At 42.2% G+C, this 20,332-nt stretch overlaps 1 protein-coding gene across 1 annotated transcript; it reads right to left on the reverse strand.

The window, feature by feature from the left end:
• Nucleotides 1-210: 210 nt before the first annotated feature.
• LOC147195563 (cadherin-6-like) lies at nt 211-20,035 on the reverse strand. Its single transcript, XM_086129824.1, has 12 exons — nt 19,992-20,035; nt 16,578-16,880; nt 12,650-12,944; nt 12,436-12,555; nt 10,558-10,731; nt 10,206-10,393; nt 6,788-7,038; nt 6,165-6,301; nt 5,936-6,057; nt 5,656-5,773; nt 5,309-5,560; nt 211-1,887 (listed from the first exon to the last, which is right to left on the reverse strand). The coding sequence occupies exons 2-12, from the start codon at nt 16,782-16,784 to the stop codon at nt 1,352-1,354; spliced, it is 2,400 nt and encodes a 799-aa protein (XP_085985950.1). The 5' UTR covers nt 16,785-16,880; nt 19,992-20,035; the 3' UTR covers nt 211-1,351.
• Between the last annotated feature and the right edge of the window lie 297 nt (nt 20,036-20,332).

The raw sequence follows: 20,332 nt of genomic DNA on the forward strand, positions 1-20,332 counted from the left end.
GAGTTTACAACCGTAACCCAACTCTCGCATGACTTGAGTGACGTGACCTTCGCTTTGTGAAGTCGGAGCAGTTTTCAAACAACAATTGTGGAACGTGATGATACAAGTCTGAAAACAAAATTAAAAGCAGAAGTGTAGAAACTATTTGGAATTCAAGTGAGTGTTAAGCAAGAGTGTAGTGGAGGGGAGCTGTCCATTTCCTTACGGGGCTCCTTAGTCACAGGTTCTTTTATTTCTCTATAAGGTGGAAGAAGACCCAACACCCCGTCGTCTTTTCTGCAGTTTATCACAACACAATACGAATCGATTCGTGCTTCTGAGAGTTTCAGATCTCGTCAGGAAGCAAGGGAAAATATACAGTCTCACGTTTATATAGAGTTAATATGTTAATGAGGGGCGGGCAGTCCTTCCCCTTATGTAAAAATCAGAAACAAAGAAAGGTCAATGCAGTTGGATCTTGGCATGAGGACAAAGTCCAGACCTATCCTGCGGTGCATAAATCTTGAGATAAGAGTTCCTTTCATGACAGCCTTCAGGCAGTTTGCCGAGATGGGGGTGTGAAAGAAGACACTTGGGGGCTGATAATCACTAAAGGGGGAAGAAGATGTAATCTTAACACTACATTCTTTATTATAAGTGTTTAAACAGATGTTCAGGAAAGAGGCCTTACCTTACCTTAGTACTCATATTAAGGCTAAAATCCCTTAACAAAGAGGAACTGGATAAGATCAAAGCTGGGTGCAATACCACCAACAGCGCCGTAACCACCGTTCCAGAGATCACCCTGAATTGCTAGCAAAGGCATCCCCGAGCATTGATGTTCTATAAATATAGGTATAGGTATATTAATCAATATCGTATTGATTCAGCTGAAGACTGATGCATAGTTGAATTTTTCTAAATCTTCTTGAGTCGTTTTTTAAATATTTTTTTTATCTTTCACATTAAATGTTACGTCTTCTAAAGCCGGTCCAAACTCCTGTTTCCAGTTGAAACTGTCGTGAGGTTTTTTTTTCCTTTATGGGGACTTTGTGTTTTGTTTTTTGGCTCAATTAAACTTTTGTCAACTATTCTGCACCTGGGTCCTTGCTCCTTGATCAGAACCTAAAACCTTTTTCCCCTTTAATGAGGCACATCAGCAAAACTGGTCATCAAACCTCTATTTTTTAACCCAAAATATGAGAAACATCTGAAATCCTTTCTGCAAAGAATATATTTACATTTAGCAAGCATCACATGGAGAAGTAACTGTACAAGCAATATGTATGCTTGCTTAAAAATCGTATTGCATTGCTAGAAAGAAATATAAGATTCGAGTCTCATAGAAATATGTGATACTGTAGAAATGTTGTTAGGAGGACATAATATTCTCACTTTTATACATGTCAGCTAGTTTCTTGAACCTGGGCCCCCAATTACTTAGGTAGTCGTAGTAATCCTCAGCTTCAGATGATACGGAATCCAGTGAACTCAAAGACTCGGCCACTGAACCTGCTCCCTCATCAGCGTAAGTGGCCAGTGAATCATATGGCGGTGTAGTAGGGTTATAGTCATTCTCTTCAACTCTTTCATTGATGAATCTGCATATGCCGTTGTCATGTGAATCCAAGCTGACAGGCGGCAACACGGGATCAAAGGCATGTTGAAAGTGCATTGGGTAGCCCAGCATGTCTGTGGGGATGATGTCACGCCTTTGTTGAGCAAATTTCTCCATGACAGCTGCGGCTTCTTGGTCATACAGAGCTCCAATGTCAAAGGCCTGGGTGTCCTCTTCGCCTCCACCCTCGTCATTGTAGCTCAGCACATTGTCACGGATATGTTCCTTGGAGACAATCAAAGGCTCCTTTTTTCTTTGTCGTGTTAATTTAATGGACAGAACGATTATCACTGAAAGAAATGAGGCAGAGATCACATATTTTGACAGTCAACAGTCAAATCTGCTTTCACAATAGCAAATTCACTTGCATCATGAACAGTGATGGAATTAACGCCCCAAGAGAAAGTAAAGGTGTTATGATAGCGAGCGACGTGCGGTGAGGTTCATGACTGGTGAGGCACTGGCTCATCTGGAGTCGGATATAAAAGTATGAAGCCAAATTTGACATGAATTCAAAGAATTGTTTTCAAACTTTTAATTACTTTACGTCGTGTCACATATTCAATGATTGGCCGTGAGGCATCTGGAATGCTTCAGGACGACGACAGTCTGGCATGTTCAGAATTTTTGTCCGTCTTTCCGCATAGTGTGACGTGTCCTATGTCGTTCTTCGATTGGTTCTTTGGCATTGACCAATAGGCAGACTGTGCCCTCCTACTAATGACAAGAGACTGGACATGGCACGCACAAAGAAATGTCGAAAAATAGGGTACATTTTGGAAAATATTCGAAGCGTTTCAACTCATGCTACATTTGTGGACTGCAAAGTTACAGTAATAGCTGATGCGGTGTCCTCGAACTCTTTACTGTCCCCTCCCCACCATCCAGGAATGTATCCATAGGCTAGGTTCACTCTACAGTTCTTAATGCTCATTTTTTATTTTTGGGTGGAATCCCATTTTTTTGAGGAAGGATTTACATTACATTTTAAATACAACCTCAGTCTGCCTGGTGTGTGAATATATACAGTACGTCTCCGAAAGTGACCCGCCTGCACAGAAGAGATGACCTCATTTACAACGTACCATACAGTGTGGAAGGACCACGGCGCATCAGAGCAGCGATGCAAGAGGAGGTATAAATAAAAAAAATTATATCTCAATTTCATGTCGATGTTACAAAATATTACGTCATGTTATTACCGCGCATAATAATTGGGGCGTCTATGTGGCTAAATTAGTACGACCACCACAAATATACACATTAGGTTCCATATTTCAAGAGGGAATACATTCAAATCACATATGAAGGCATTACTGTTACTCAGAACAACGTTGCAGACTCACAAGACAATCAGTCAATCTCCTTTCCAAATGCTCTCTCCCCGCCCGATAACTTCTATGTATATGTGACCTGGTCGTTCAGACTGCAGTCGCATTGCAAAAAATCCAATATGTATTTTCAAAAATCAGAATTGAATCGTTCAGACTATCAGGAAGGAAAAAAAATCAGATACAGGTCGCATATGGGCATAAAAATCCGATCTGTGTCGGATTTTCCTGCAGTGTGATCCTAGCTAGTCTCTCTTTTTTTGCCTTTTCTGATAAGAGAAGAAACGCATGACTTTGACAGCTGCTTGTCCCGGCTTCCTGACGGACCCGCACCGATCTTGACGGAAGCACACGACGATTCAGTGAGGTCTGGTCAGTGACTGACTTGTAGTGTGACATATCTCCCATTCCAAGACACAGAATGATATTTATCTGGAAGTCTGACAGCGCGACCGTCGTGAACGCCCACCATATTTTACATGCAGTCAAGGGGGCCAGGGAGACTGTGTCTCCCCTGCCTGGCCTGACCGCACATCCCTGGTGACTTAGTTCCCTTTATCAAGTATCAGGTAATCGAATTAATTATTTATCTATATTTAAAAAAAAAGAAAGCATTCTTAATTTCTTTTGGTTACTTAGCACTGTCTCCATCTCCTCAGCCACTCATTTTGTAGACGCATGTGTCAATAAAAATGATTTCTTGAGGCTGGCTCGACTCTGACCCGAGGAATCATTTTGTCCAAGTCAGAATGTGCATTTGACATGTACATTCTTTCCTTTAAGTTCATTTATGAAAAATCAATGTCTACTTCTCATTCAAGAAGGCCACTTTCTTTACCGGTAGATTTATAGACATTTTAGATCTGTGCACCAGAGGCGATTGCTCTAAGACTGCAAGGGAAGCTCAGCTTCCCCTAAAGTGTCAAAAAAATAAGTGATCAAATATATGTGTGTACATACATGTCATTGACTAAATATGTGCTATAACGTGCTCAACTTTTGTTTCGAATCATCTTCTTATTATTGGTTACGACGCGACTCTCTTCTCATTCATTCCCGCAGCTTCACTGAGCTTTCAACTGTGTGGACGCTGAGCGTCTACAGCGCGGACGCTGGGTGTCTAGAGAGTTCAGAGCCCGTTGTCCCAATGCATTGAAATGAGATGAGTCATTGGATAAATGCTGGTTTTGTCCTGCCCATTGGATGCTCAGCGTCTCTGGGAGTCGATGGACAGTGGGCATTTATCGGCTGGCCCGGACGCTCAGCTTTTCTGCATGATGATTGGATAATCTGTCTGAGGCTGAATCTCTTTTTGATTGACAGCGAAATGAGCCAATCCTTTGGTGTCGGCATCCGTGGGAGGATTTTTCAATTCTCATTCTGTTCTGAGTTGAACAGGAGACTTCTTCTAATCATCTTAGCAACACTCTCTTTGTTGAAAAAAAACTAGCGACAAATTAATCTTTTATTTCTGGTGGGTTTTATTGTAGTTGTTTGTGTTCGCAGACTGACTTATATCACCACAGTTAAGACCCTGGAAAAGACGCCTTGTTGGTGTCATGTTCCTGTTCTCGGCTTTGCCAGCATATGGCAGACTGAGCAGTCTTGCTGGTTGCACACCTGCTGCCAATCTGACAATTAGGGAAGTCTGTATTTATGGACCCTCAATCAGTCTGCTGGTTGTCGGAGAATTGTTTTATGCCTTGCTGCTTCCTTGCTCACAGACCCTTTGCTATAGACCTTGTCGTTTTTGCTTTTGTACTCTTGCTTTGTTGTTTTAGTTTGGCTTTTGTTTTGTGATTTGGGTTTTTTGCTAGCGTGTAGTTGATACATTGTTTTTCGTTTATATTCTCGGTTCTTGTTTTCCTCCCTTGCCTTTTGTGCAAGCGCTTTTTGTTATTCGTTTTCGTGCTCCCTGGTCCTTGTTTTGACCAGCACTTTATGTTACTACTTTGTCGGTGCGATTTTTGTTCATTAAACATTTTTGCTACGGAGATCTTGTCTGGAGTCTACACTTTTGGGATCCAAAACTTGATTCAATTCGTCTGAACCGTGACAGTTGGTATGACAGGGTCACAGATCATTTTCTTGAAAAGGAACGGAGAGTAGAATTCACGTATAAATTTTATGATGTAGGCCAAAACTGAGCTTCCCCTGCTTGACAGACAAGCATCCGCCACTGCTGTGCACCCATCCTCGCTCGCAGTTTCTGTCAACACCAGCCTAACTTTACTTCTGATTGGCTTAAAATGAAATTTGACTGAATCATCTTCACTTATGTGATTCACTCGTTCATCCCCACCCTTCTAGTAACACAGTTACATACAATACTGTTACTCCATCACTGCATTTGATACACTTATTTTTTTCCTGCACTTACATAGTAGTATGATGACACACAGCAGGATGACGATGAAGGCTCCGGTGCTCATCCCTGGAGAGCCTATCTGAGCATTAAAGTTACACAGCTCTATGTTGCCTTCCAAATCACAAGTGCAGACCCGCACAGTTAAAGTTTCTGTGCTGCTCTGCATTGGGTAATCACCATCAGTGATTACGATGGGAACCAGGTGGGTGTTCTGTTGAAGGCGACTGTAGCTGGCCCTTTTTGTCACAACGCTGGCAGTGTTATCTGAGTTTGGAAAATTCAGTTATATCGTCTCTCAGCCCCAAGCTAAACAAGGTTTTGGAAGACAGTGTGTGAACATGCTCGAAAAAAAACAATACCTCCGTTATCTTGTAAAGAGAAATTACTGTAGCTGGTTTCCTCTGGCGCCAGACTGAAGAAAAACTTGTGCCCCATCAATGGCTCATCAGCATCAACAGCACTTATTATTTGTATGCGCTTTTGAGAACACCAACAAATATAAATAAACTGATTAAGAACCATGTATGAATAATTTGGGGTATTTGACTTGTCTCTTTGACTGGGTCATTGCTGTTATCATGAAAGAACCTGGTTCGCCAAATTACATAGCATATTCTTGAAGTGAGAATGTGCATGTACCTGACCCGACTTGGTCTTCTCACAGACAAAGCTTTCATACAATGTGGCAAAGGTTGGAGCATTGTCATTCACATCCAGTAGATTGATGTACACTGAAACAGGGCTACTCTGCTGAGGGTGAGCTAAAATGAAGACACGCAAAAGCTTCATGCAGGGGAAAACACTTGCCTCAACAATGCAGGGGACATAGCCTTCGTCCTGCCATACAGGTAGCAGTGGAAAGACTTACAGATCTCGGTGGCGATGACTGAAATATTATGCAAGGCAGTCTCCTCTCTATCCAGATTTTTTAGAAGGAATAAAGTTCCATTTTCTGAATGGACATTGAACAGATGGTCCATGTCTGTCCGGCGGTCAACTGAGTACCTGTGAAAGTCAATGTCAAAAGAAACTTTACTGTAACTGCAAAAGATTATATGCTGTTCACACGTGCCATCTAGTGGTGAATTAATAGACTGCAGCGTCCTAAATTCGTGAACACTTGCATTTTGAAGCACGCACACCACAGTGCTTTGGAGAGAGCACACATTGCTCGCCTAGCACCAAAATTTCAGCAGAGGTGCACACAAACTGTCTTGACAAAAGACTTCTCGCACTCCCTTAAGTGACAGAGTGCATTGCATTTACTACACATGCTGTAGTCATTGATGAATTTGTGATCACGTGATTTGTCTCCTTCAGATATCTGAGGCAGAAAGACGGCATCAAAACATGTAAGCCTCCTATAAGGTGAGGCGCGACCCATTTCATATAATTAGCAATGACGAGACAGACGATTTTATATTTTTTAAAAATGTACATTGATGTGATAGAAAAAAAGCACTATTAGCATCATAGACTGTTTTGTCTTACTTGACCGGACTGTGAGCTTCATCGGGGTCCATGGCACTGACCCAGCCCATGACCATGCCCACTGCAGCATCTTCTTTAATCTCTATAAAATAACTGTGTTTGTCAAACACTGGTGGCTCATCCATGTCCTCCACGACAATCTGAATAGTGGCCATGTCTTTCGAGTATGTGGATGTGAAACGAGGGTCTGTCTGGGTGTTTTGGACCTGGATCTCTGCTACGTAGGACTGTTTGTTCTCATAATCCAAAATCTGTAGAAATAAAAAAATTAACAAGGTGAATGGTACTTGGTTTATATGATGGCATTCTGATGAATAAGATAAGATGAGATATCCTTTATTTGTCCCACACTGGGGAAATTTACAGCCTCCAGCAGCAAGAATGTAGGCAGAAAGAAGAAGAAAAAACAATATTATGTTATACAAGTTATACAAGGAACTACAAGAAGAACCAACACATCTAAAACAACAATTGATTTAACAAACTGCAGAACGCCGGAGTGGACCACCACCTCACAGCATGGATTACAGACTACCTCACAAACCGGCCACAGTACGTGAGGGTACAGAGCTATGAGTCGGACAGGCTTCTCTGTAGCACTGGAGCACCGCAGGGGACTGTTCTGGCTCCATTCCTGTTCATCCTCTACACCTCAGACTTCAGACACACCACTCCAAACTGTTCTCAGAAGTTCTCAGATGACTCGGCGATTGTAGGCCTCATTCCAGAGGGAGACGATCGGGAGTACAAGGGACTGACGAAGGACTTAGTGGACTGGTGCAAGCAGAATAACCTCCAGATCAACCCTAGGTAAACTAAGGAGTTGGTTGTGGATTTCTTCAGAAAACAGTCCTCACCTGCACTGATGAACATCCAGGGTATGGACATAGAGAGGGTGACCTCCTACAAGTACCTAGGTGTTCTTCTAAACAATAAACTGGACTGGTCTACGAGCACGGATGCCCTGATTAGGAAAAGACAGAGCCGACTCTTCCTACTCAGGAAACTGAGGTCTTTTGGGTTTCAGGGGTCACTCCTTAAGACTTTCTATAACTCGGTGGTGGCTTCGGCCATCCATTATGGCATGGTCTGCTGGTCAGGCAGCATCTCGGCCCGGGACAGAAAGAGACTGGAGCGACTGGTCAGGAGGGCCAGTTCTGTCCTGGGCTGCTCCCTAGACACTCTGGAGGAGGTGGGCAACAGGAGGATGCTAGCTATGATGGACAGTCCCTCCCACACCCTCCAGCCCGCCCTGACAGCACTAGGGAGCTCCTTCAGCCAGAGACTGTTACACCCACGCTGCAAGAAGGAGAGATACTGCCGCTCGTTCCTACCGACTGCTGTCAGGCTGCTGAATAAAAAATAAAATGATGTGAAAAACAATTGTAAATAGCACAGCCACCTTATCGACAGTATATCTGTGAATGCAAACACTTTGTTTTTCTTCTTTCTTATTCCTACCCACAATCTTGCTGCTGTAGACTGTAAATTTCCCCAGTGTGGTGCAAATAAAGAATATAAGATAAGATATCCTTTGATATCCACCTACTCCAGCACATCCAGCACATCCAGCGACCCTTGTGAGGATAAAGCGGATCAGAAAATGGATGGATGGATGGGTTCTATGCATCCTTCGAGCTCTCTCCTGTGGTCCTGTCCTCCACACAGGGAGGACAGAGCTGCAATTGAACCTCTGCACTGCGAGGTCTACGCGCAAACCACTTGCCACCGGGCCGCCTGATACTATTTCCATCCATCCATTTTCTGATCCGCTTATCCTCACAAGGGTCGCGGGGGGTGCTGGAACCTATCCCAGCTGTCTTCGGGCAGTCGGCAAAGGGCACCCTGAACCGGTTGACAGCCAATCGCAGGGCACACACAGATGAACAACCATCCACGCCCACACTCACACCTAGGGACAATTTTGAGTGTTCAATCAGCCTGCCATGCATGTTTTTGGAATGTGGAAGGAAACCGGAGTACCCAGAGAAAACCCACACAGGCCCAGGGAGAACATGCAAACTCCACACAGGGAGGACAGAACTGGAATTGAACCCAGTACCTCTGCACTGTGAGGTCTATGCGCTAACCACTGGATCACCGGGCCGCCTTATACCATTTCAATCATTAAAAATAAAAGTGCGTTTCACACCACTCCTGCAATGAGCGAAATCCGCAATACAGAAATGCCCTATTTAAATACACCCAAAGCATGTTTTTATAGCTTTATGGCACTTCGATTTCTGAAGGTCTTTAAAACACTTTTAAAACAATAGAAATGAATACAGTGAAACTCCTCTACAACGAAATCATGTTTGCAGTAAGAAATTTTTCACAAAACGGGGATTTTCACTGTAGCAAATTCGATCTCAGATGTAAACACACACACACACACACACACACACACACACACACACACACACACACAAACGTATGTGTACACGCACGCACAATCGTATGTGTACTCTTTATTTTTATTTCAATAGTGCATAAGTATGAGCACATTGTTAGTGTAGAAAAAAAATTGCAAAATTTACGATCAGCATTCACTTTCACTTACATCAATTTCTTGGATAATATTTATTTTGCTTGCTCCGTCTTTCATTTTGATCACTTTTACCCTCTCTTCCAGCATCAGAGCTCCTCTTGTCTTAGCTGCTTGACATCCAAAGGTCTGTTTTGTAGCCATTTTAGCAATACAACGTCCATGCTCGTCTGAATCTAATAATAACAAATACTTCCTGGACCCGGTGTCTTTTCTTTTCACCATCTCACTGTCTCTAACTCGACCTCCCCTCGATCGCCACCCAAGACAGCGTTGCTCAGCTGCTGTCATGCAATGAACTTTTAAGCCAGCCACGGGACGCTTCGTAGTCCTCGATGGCCATAGTTAGCTCACGAAGGCTAAAAACTTTACGCCAACTGGAGCGCTTCTCTCTCATTAGCGCTCCAGTTAGCGTAAGGTTTTTAGCATGATAACAAGTAAAGCATTTTCCTCGAAAATGCTTTACTTGTAATACGATGAAACGTTCGTTTATTTGAATATCTGTTGAGCCATAAGCAATTTACTCTGAGCAGCTAATCGGATGCATTCCACTCTATCTTCTACGGATCTAGCTTCAGTATCTACACACATAGACAGTGAGGTCCCTCTTGGCCAATCGGAGGCCAGGATGATGCTTGGTAAGCAAATGGCAGAGCAGCTTTGAGTATGTTGCGTTCAGGAAACTCGGAGCTGTGTAAACCAGTGTGGTGGTTGCTGTTGCCGTTTCCAAATGAAGCAGTAGAGGGAATGGGAATGGTGTTAATGCATGAAGATTTTTTCACATTAGGGGGTATTTTCGCCCATGTAGGTTTCGTTCTAGAGGACTTTGACTGTACATAAATCATATATTTTCAGACGTCTTGTCTTTCTGACCTTGCTGACAGTTATAATACCCTCCTGGGTTTCTTTATTGGTGAATATGTCAAATATGTCCAGGGCATCTCCACTAATAATTGTGAAGTACATCTCTGCGTTGGTTCCAATGTCTCTGTCTGTAGCTTTAATCCTCCCAACTTCAGTGCCAGGGATGGACAGCTCAGGAATTCTGAACTGGTATATACCTAAAAAATCATCATTATCAAAAAATGAGCATGCATAATAATTATTTTGACAGAATTTTTTTTTTTACTTTGTGTTCCACCACCAGAAAATGTCAGCTAGTTTTTGATATGTGTATGTTAAGGGTACAACAACAACAACAAAAAACATAACGATAATGTCTTACTTTGAGTGAAGCGTGGTGTGTTGTCATTAACATCAATGAGGGTGATGTACACTACTGTGGTCCCAGTGAGCCCTCCTCGATTTCCAGCCATGTCTTTAGCCTCGATTACTATTTGATAGTGCTCCCTCTGCTCACGGTCCATGTCGCCTGGACCCAAAGCAGTCCTGATCACACCTAGACAAAAATGTTTTTTGTTGAATCCAGCAACATTTTGCTCATTGATAGCTCTTCAGTTCACACGGAAAATGAAGACAATTTCAATCAGTGAGGAGGAGGACAATGAATAAATTTACCTTATTTTACTGTGGCACTGGGATTGTTTTCGCTTCATTACTTTGTGGTTTCGTCACTATTTCTTACAGCTTTGATTCTCAACTGGTGGGTCGGGACTAGAGGATGATACAGGAGTGGATTTTCACTCCTGCCCCATCCCACTACCACGGAAAATCTCCTTTCCCGTCCCAGTTTACGGACCACAGTTAAAAAAAAGAAAAACAAAACTGTCCCGTCTTGTTCTCAGTGAAACCAACTTTGCATCCCGTCCTACTCCCATTCAGAATGACTCCCACTCCCGTATCGCTTCCATTCTGGGGGGTCAGCTCCATAAAAATCACAAAAAAAAAATAAAACCAAAAAAAAAAAAAAAACAACTCAAGTTGAATTTTACTTATTTTTGAACAGCACTTGCCCCTTTTCTCCTCATCAACTCTTATTGTTTTGTGCAACATGGAATAGAAAACAAATTGGAAAAAAATGAAATCTTGCTCCTGCCTGCTGCCATAAACTTTTTAATCCTGATTCATGGTAAAGTTGACTCCCATCCCTTGGAATTCCCGAAAAAAATATCAGCCTCTAGTTGGGACCCAAAAGTGGGTCATGGACCCATTCTGGGTGGGTTGCGGACAGCTCGTAAAAGATTATGTGTCTATACATGTCTGTATTCGTATTCAAATGTTTTAGAACAGTACTGAGGCTCAGTTTCTCACATAGAAAATACAATATTTGGTAAGCAAACATCAGGAAATATCACTCACTCATTCTCTTGTCACAAGCTTGTCTGTAAACAAATACAGCGCATCTCAGCCTTTGGCTAACGGATGTCATAGCTAGCAACATACTTTTGATGGTATGTAAAATTCATTTGAAACTGCATTTTAAAAAATAACAGGTATTATCAGAAGTTATTTAAAAAAAACAAGCCTTTTTTGTTTTTAACTTCTATAAAGTGGGTTGAGACTTTCCAACAATAGGAAGATGCAGGTCCGAGGGTGACAACAGTTGAGAACCACTGTCTTACAGTATGGTGGTTTTTGTTTTCTCTCGTATTTGTATCTATAATATGTACAATAAGTTGGGGGTGAAGTGACTGGAGGAGGAGCGGAGGGTCTACATTGGCTGACTGGTTCGCACAGCAGTGTCCAAACTCAGTCCTCAAGGGCCGCTGTCCTGCCTGTTTTTGAGCTCTCCCAGGAGCGACACACCTGATTCAAATAAACAGGATTGTTCTAATGCTGCTTCTGAGCTGGCTGATGAGCTGATCATCTGAATCAGGTGTGTTGCAGCCGGGAGAGCTCGAAAACAGGCAGGAAAGTGGCCCTCCGCATCCGCGTCACAGTTCATAGGTTGTGGATTCACGTCCTGGCTTTGGCCTGCCTGTGTGGAGTGGTCATGTCTGCACATAGCTTGTATGATGGTAAGAGCGACATGCAATACTATGTATCACCATTACCAGACAGTGGCAGTCTAGCATAAGACCATATGAGTGAAGCATGAACCTTAAAGCTCGCAGCCACTCCAGCTCACGGAATAAGACAAGGGGCTATTTTCTAACTTTGCTCCCAATGAGCACGGGTACGCATGCATTTAAATATACTGTACCTGTTTTTGGGTCAACAGAAAAGTATGGCTGCCCTTGTTTGATACTGTACACCAGTTTAGCGCTGTTCCCATACATGTTGTCATCTGCATCTGTAGCTGTCACACAGATGACTGACGTACCTAAAACATATTCAGAAGACACACATTTATACTGTATAAACAGAAGATTCCTGGATGTAATGACAAGTGATGCACAGGTAAAACCACTCCTTACCAATATCGGACCGCTCAGGTACACTGCCATTATAAAATTCCTTGCTGAATTGAGGCTCATTATCATTGATGTCATGGAGTTTGACAGTGAACTCCGTCTCTGGTTCTAATGTTTTGCCTGTGATTTTATTGACAACTGTCGCTCTGAGGATATAAAACGCCTTCTCTTCCCGATCCAGGCGGCGCGTGGCATGCAGGTCGCCGTTGGTCTCGTCAATAACAAAGATGGTGCCTGCCCCCTCACCAGAGAGAACATACCTGACAAGGCCATTTCCACTGTCTCGGTCTGACTGGAGCTACAGTGTATACAAAAACACAGTAAGCCAGTTTCAGCAGTTCAGTATTTCCGATTTCACCACCACAATCAAAATAAATTAAAGCAAATCATTCAATCCAATTTGTCAGACTTTTGAGGTTGTGTGATTTTTCTGCACACACACAACAAAAAAAGTTAACCCACACCTGCGAAGAGACTGGAATGGCTGATTGACTAAATAAAATTGCATTTTGGATTAAAAAAGATCACTTTATTTCCAAATCAATTGAAATTAATTTTACTTGCAACAAAAACAATATTAGCTATCTGCTATTTAGTTTTGTAAGGGAATAGGAGTTTTCAACAGGGACGCTAAAAATAGTTCAGTTAATAGGTGTTAATGGCTCATGAAAATGGGACACTGTGAATTCCTCAGAATATTGTAAAAATGATTTGCAAATGTACAGTACATGCCTGCAGAGATATAGAGAAATGATGTCTTGTATCGTGATATTTATGTTTCCTATGGGATCAAATTATTGGAAAATCAATATATCAATGTCTTCACATTGATGAATGACAAAATGTAAAATTAAGTTTGTAAAATCCTGATCAATTAGTGACACAATATAAACTTAAATTGTTGTTGTTTTTGTATTAAAAAAATAATCAAGAGCTTTGTGGAGCTACAGTGAAACATCTCTAGAACGAAACCTACATGGGCGAAAATACCCCCTAATGTGACAAAATCTTCATGCATTAACACCATTCCCATTCTACTGCCCCCCCCCCCACGATGAAAAAAACCCCTGTTGCGTTATACGAAATCATTTTCTCTGCTCCTGCCTCGCGAAGACATTCACTACAACAAAGTCTAATCCAACAGCGACCTCTACTGCTTTGTTCGGAAACGGCAACAGCAACCACCACACTGGTTTACATAGTGAACGATGTTTATTTCGGTCACAGCTGTGAGTTTCCTGAACGCAACATACTCATAGCTGCTCTGCCATTGGCTTACCGAGCATCATCCTGACCTCCGATTGGCCAAGAGGGACCTCACTGTCTATGTCTGTAGATACTGAAGCTAGATCCGTAGAAGATAGAGTAGAAGTAGAAGATAGACAAGATAGAATGCATCCAATTAGCTGCTCGGAGTAAATTGCTTATGGCTCGACGGACATTCAAATAAACGAACGTTTCCTCATATTACAAGTAAAGCATTTTCCTCGAAAATGCTTTACTTGTTATCATGCTAAAAACCTTACGCTAACTGGAGCGCTAATGGGAGAGAAGCGCTCCAGTTAGCGTAAGGTTTTTAGCCTTCGAGAGCTAACTCTGGCCATCGAGGACTACGAAGCGTCCCGTGGCTGGCTTAAAAGTTCATTGCATGACAGCAGCTGAGCAACGCTGTCTTGGGTGGCGATCGAGGGGAGGTCGAGTTAGAGACAGTGAGATGGTGGAAAGAAAAGCCACTGGGTCCAGGAAGTATTTGTTATTGTTAGATTAAGACGAGCATTGACTTAATCTAACAATAACAAATAATCGCTACAAAACGGACCTTTGGATGTCAAGCAGCTATGACAAGAAGAGCTCTGATGCTGGAAGAGGGGGTAAAAGTGATCAAAATGAAAGACGGAGCAAGCAAAATAAAATACATTATCCAAGAAATTGATGTAAGTGAAAGTGATTGCTGATGGTAAATTTCGCAATTTTTTTCCCTTTTTTTTCTTTCTACACTGACAATATGAAGTGTCAAATAAGTGTGTGCTCATATTTATGCACTATTGAAATAAAAAAAAGAGTACACATACGATTGTCTGTGCGTGTACACATACGTTTGTGTGTGTGTGTGTGTGTTTACATCTGAGATCAAATTTGCTACAGTAAAAAAAACCCTGTTGTGAAAAAAATCTTGCTGCAAACAGGATTTCGTTGTAGAGGAGTTTCACTGTAGTATCAATGCTTTGGAACTGATTTCAGCATAATAAATCACCACTGGATTGCAGGAGTGGCTTTGATTGGATCTTGGTCCATACATCGTATGAGTGTGTATATACAGTACGGCGATTCCACGTGTGTGACGAGGTGGCCTGCGAAACCAGTGTGGTGGTGAGAAGTTCTGAGAACATGGATACAGTTCATTCATTCATTCATCTTCCGAACCGCTTTATCCTCACTAGGGTCGCGGGGGTGCTGGAGCCTATCCCAGCTGTCTTCGGGCAGTAGGCGGGGGACACCCTGAATCGGTTGCCAGCAATCGCAGGGCACACAGAGACGAACAACCACGCACGGCCACACTCACACCTAGGGACAATTTAGAGTGTTCAATCAGCCTGCCATGCATGTTTTTGGAATGCGGGAGGAAACCGGAGTACGCAGGCCCGGGGAGGACATGCAAACTCCACACAGGGAGGCCGGAGCTGCACTGCGAAGTCGATGTGCTAACCACTGGACTACCGGGTCGCTGCTGGATAAAGTTCAACGTTCATGAAAAGTTCATGCATTGTTTATATGTCATGGCAGTGTTTTTCCTGCAATAAACTGTTATTTTGCAATCCAAGTGACCTTTTTTGTACAGTGATCCCTCACTTATCATGGTTAATGGGGACTGGGACCACCCGCTAAAGACGAAAATCCACGAAGTAGGGTTTGACCCCCCCACCTCTCCCTCAGGAATTCTTGTGTAAGGGTTTGTGGGTACCAGCATGTTTAAAACATGTGAACAGTATTTATACTTTACATATTTGAGACAATGACTACGGCATGACTGTACACATATTTACTTAAATCTTTAATTATAAAACCTTATACAGTAATTAACATTCATCTGCATTGCCTTTTGAGAGAGAGAGAAAGAGACTTGTGTTACTCTCTTTATGCCGCTCTGACAGTGTAGCCTCCGTTAGCCGCCAGCAAGCTGCTGGCCAGCTATGCCGCAGCGCGCAGATGATGTGTTTATGATAAGACAACCTGTATTGATGAGGAGGAGTGAAGAGAAGTGCTCTTTTTTTCAGACAAGCCCAATCACCCTCTCTCTCTCTCTCTCTCTCTCTCGCACCCATCCCCCAGCCACACACACACACACACTTTTTCTAAATACATTACTTTGGAAAAAAAAACCTGCGATGGAGTGAAGCCGCAAATAATGAAGGGCAATATAGCAAGGGATCACTGTATTGTGTATGTTGTTATTTTGTTGAAAAGCACTGTTTAGATCTGTGATGGATCACAAATGCAAACAAAAAAATGCTTCCTTTCACAAAAAGGCCTCTTTCTTCGAATTTTCCTTGGAAACGAGTATATTCAAGAAACTTACCAATGTTCAACAGCTGTTTATAAAAGAAATGTACTTTTTTCCCCCCGATGAAGGAAGCAGGTTGAAGCTTTGTTTTGGTTGGTGTCATGCCTATATAGCTAGAAAATTAAATTTCTCAAAACTCAAAAAATTTTGTCAAAATGGTCAAAAATGGCATGCAGCGGCTCTCCTTATTTGAGAAAAATGGCTGGTATTAAATGAATTAAGAATGGATACTAAGTGCAAAATATAATTTGAGCAAATATGTTCTTTCACAAGACTGCATCGAACCGGAAGCCCTTTGCTTTAATCAGTTCATTAGCTCTGAATTTCAAAATGTTGGTGATCCCTGCAATAAACTAAAACATTTCTTACCTTTCCAATGTACTGATAGTCACTGCCGGTATACTCCTCTTGCAGGAAAAACTGATTCCACCGCCAGCCTCGTCTAACTCTTTTGATTGCCGCCTTTTCCGGGATGCCTTCTTCCCCTATTGAGTCTGCCCTCACTCCATTCAAAAATAAAGCATCTAGATGAAGGGCAAGACTTAGCCATAGAAAGCCGACTAAGATCGTTCTCATTTTTCATTAATTTTGATTTTAAGCGATGAGGGCTATTTTCCAAGTGTCATCACTTTGAATTGTGAAGTGGGTTGAACAGGAAAAGTCAAGTTTTCACTGGAAAAAGAAACAGAGAAACAGGGATGGCGTTGTGAAAAAATTCAAATGGATGAAGATTAGAATTTAATGGATACGGTGCAAAAATTAAGACCCTTTTTTTTGTCATGGATTTACTTGCAATATTTGACCGCTTCATTGAAGTCATCATGGTGCTCTAAAGGGCCCTCGCAGCCCTAACAACTTTGTGGTACTGGCAGGTTGGCACATTGGAATTGGAATGTTTTTTTTTTTTTAAATGAAGTACATCATATTAAAAGATACTTTTAATAAAATGGGACCTCGATAAAAGGCCAAAAATAGGCAAAATTCAAGAGGAAATTAAATATGTCCGAGTTCCTGTTGAGTTCAGCCTTAGCGTTTATGTAAAGTGACTCATTTGGGTGAGAGGGTGTCCCTAATAAGCCACCATTTAGAGTATTATTAAAAAAATGTTGTACAGTATGCCTAACTACAATAATTAGAGTTGTGTTTGGGATAAGAGTAAATTACAATCCTTTGGGGAACACATGCATGAATTACTTTGTACCCTAGTTCAGTTCACTTTAAGTCAAGTCAAGTCAACTGTATTTATAGAGCACTTTCAAACAGCCATCGCTGCATACAAAGTGCTGTGCATGGAGCAATTTAACATGCACAATAAACAGTAAGACAAATCGGTAATAAAGGCGGTAGAAAGCACCAAACAGTAAAACCAAGAACAAATCTAAGTCATGCTGAGTCGAATGCCAAAGAATACAAGTGAGTTTTGAGGAGGGTTTTGAAGATGGGCAGTGAGGAGGCTTGCCGAATGTTCAGTGGGAGGTCATTCCAGAGAGAGGGACCAGCAACAGAAAAGGCTCGATCCCCTCTGAGCCTCAGTTTAGTTCTTGGTACTTCTAATAAGGTCTGGTCCACAGACCTGAGGCGCCGGGCAGGTGTGTAGGGGCGGATGAGCTCAGAGAGGTAAGGTGGCACGAGATTATTCAGAGATTTGAAAACAAATAAGAGGATCTTGAAAATAACTCTAAAATGTATGGGGAGCCAGTGAAGGGATGCCAGAGTAGGAGTTATGTGCTCCCTCTTACGAGTACCAGTCAAGAGGCGAGCAGCGGCATTCTGGACCAGCTGAAGGCGCTTAATGGAGGACTGGCTGACTCCAAAGTAAAGGGCATTGCAGTAATCGAGCCAGGATGTGACAAAGGCATGAATTACTGTCTCAAAGTGTTCATGTGAGAGGAGAGGTTTTATTTTGGCCAGCTGTCTAAGGTGAAAGAAGTTGGATTTAACAACGGCACCAATTTGCCGATCAAGTTTGAAATCACTGTCCAGTTTAAGGCCCAAGTTTGAGACTGTTGACTTAAGATAAGGAGACAGGGGGCCCAAGTCTACAGGATGGGATGTACAAGGGCCACTGGGACCAAACAATATCACCTCTGTCTTCTTTTCATTGAATCTCAAGAAATTTTGTGCCATCCAGGTTTTGATTTCTTCCAGACAGGATAGGAGTGGCCTTAATGAGAAGGCGTCTTTCTTGCTCAGTGGGACATAGATCTGGCAGTCATCTGCATAGCAGTGGAAGGGAATACCATGTTTCCTTAAGATGGAACCCAATGGGAGCAGATACAGTGAGAACAAATGCTGCAGTTAAGTCCAATAAAACTAGACACACGTGGTCTCCAGCGTCATTTGCCAGGAGGATGTCATTAGAAACGCGTAACAGGGCTGACTCCGTGTTATGCATCATCTTGAAACCTGACTGGAAGACCTCCAAGATGTTATGTTAATCCAAGAAAAAATTCAACTGCATGTGCACCACTTTTTCCAGAATTTTGGAAATGAAAGGCAGTTTGGAAATGGGCCTGAAACTTAACAGCACATCTGGATCAAGACCAGATTTCTTGATCAAGGGTTGGACCACAGCATGTTTAAACTGTTGGGGAACTATACCAGAAGAGAGGCTGCTGTTGATGATATCCAAGACCGATGCGCCAACACTCGGGAGAACCTCCTGAAAAATGCGCGGGGGAGGAGAGTCGCAAGTGACGGTTAGCTTGAATAAGGTCCGACAGATATTCTCTTTTGGCCTCTTTTACTGTGAGCTGGTAGTTACGCCAACAGTCTTTCCAAATTTGATAAGAGACATGCAATTTGTCTTTTTTCCACTTGCGTTCGGCTTTGCAACACCCCTGCCTGGCTGCACGAGTTTTGTCGTTAAACCAAGGCTCAGGTTTAGGTTTTGGGAGCACAGTTTTTGAAGGAGCCACCAAATCCAGGATGGCACGGCATGATGAGTTGAACCAAGAGGTGAGTTCCTCTGTGTTAGACGAGGGTACGCAAACGTTATTAAAGGCATCAGAGAAACGACTAGCAGTGCGAGGGTTAAAAATTCGGCGTTTACAACTCGGAGCGGCAGATTTCACAGCAGCATGCGATAAGCCTACGTCAAATAAAACTGCCATGTGTCAGAAATCCCATTTTCAAGGACTTCCAGATTTGACACCAGTAGGCCATAAGCAAGGACAAGGTCTGAAATATGTCCTTGTTCATGTGTCGGGCTGGTCACATACTGCACGAAATTAAAAGAGTCGATAAGTCTTAAGAAGTCCTTTGCTAGTGGTTTTTCCGGACAGCACACATGGATATTAAAATCCCCCATTAGGAGGATATGATCATATCTCAGCCTGATTTCCGCAAGAAAGGTTGAAAAGTCGCTTAAAAAGTCTTTGTTGTATTTAGGAGGACGTTGTTAAGTCCTTATGTTATGTTTATGTTATGTTTAAAGTTAATATAACTTTAAACATTTACATTAAGGCTGCCGACTTCCATATTTATTTAAATTCCATTGTTACCTGTCAAAAACATCTGTTTTCAAACAACATTGTTGCAAGTAAATAAGGACAACGAAAACAAATTAAAAAGCAGAAAATGCAGTTGATTTTTACAAAATAGACCATAAGCACCGTCAACGATGATAAAAGGGTTCCACACATTTTCGTTGCCTTGATGAAGTTCAAAACATTAATTAAATCATGTTGTCTTATTTCAATTTCCATAAAAAATGGCCTTTATATGAAACATGATATCGAATATTAATTCATAAGTAGTGATATTTAGTCATTAGCCACTTACCGAGCTGAGCATAGTTTATCCTGAAACACACACGGCACTTTCAGCAGCCTGTCTCATATTAGCCTCATTTCCTGCATTCACACTCTCCCACATGTCATACACTTTCCCAACCCCCTTACATCTCACTCCCCACCACAGCCACACACACACACACACACACACACACACACACACACACACACACACACACACACACACACACACACACACACACACACACACAGGAGAGGTATTGTAATTGCCTGAAGTGGTGAATTGAAAACAATTAAAAACTAAAAAACAAAATCATTTTAACCTTCTGGCAAAACTTTGCCATTAAACAAATGACACCTGAACACACC

This window comes from Hippocampus guttulatus, chromosome 14, assembly GCF_054856545.1.
Source record: "Hippocampus guttulatus isolate MCC_2025c chromosome 14, RoL_Hgut_1.0, whole genome shotgun sequence".
NCBI classification, from domain to species: domain Eukaryota; kingdom Metazoa; phylum Chordata; class Actinopteri; order Syngnathiformes; family Syngnathidae; genus Hippocampus; species Hippocampus guttulatus.

Coding starts and splice junctions, on each gene's coding strand:
- LOC147195563 (XM_086129824.1), bottom strand. CDS start 16,784: ATGAGAACGATCTTAGTCGGCTTTCTATGGCTAAGTCTTGCCCTTCAT. Junction 10,394..10,557: donor CACACCACGCTTCACTCAAA/GTAAGACATTAT, acceptor ATGATTTTTTAG/GTATATACCAGTTCAGAATT. Junction 5,774..5,935: donor AGAAGACCAAGTCGGGTCAG/GTACATGCACAT, acceptor TGTTCTCAAAAG/CGCATACAAATAATAAGTGC.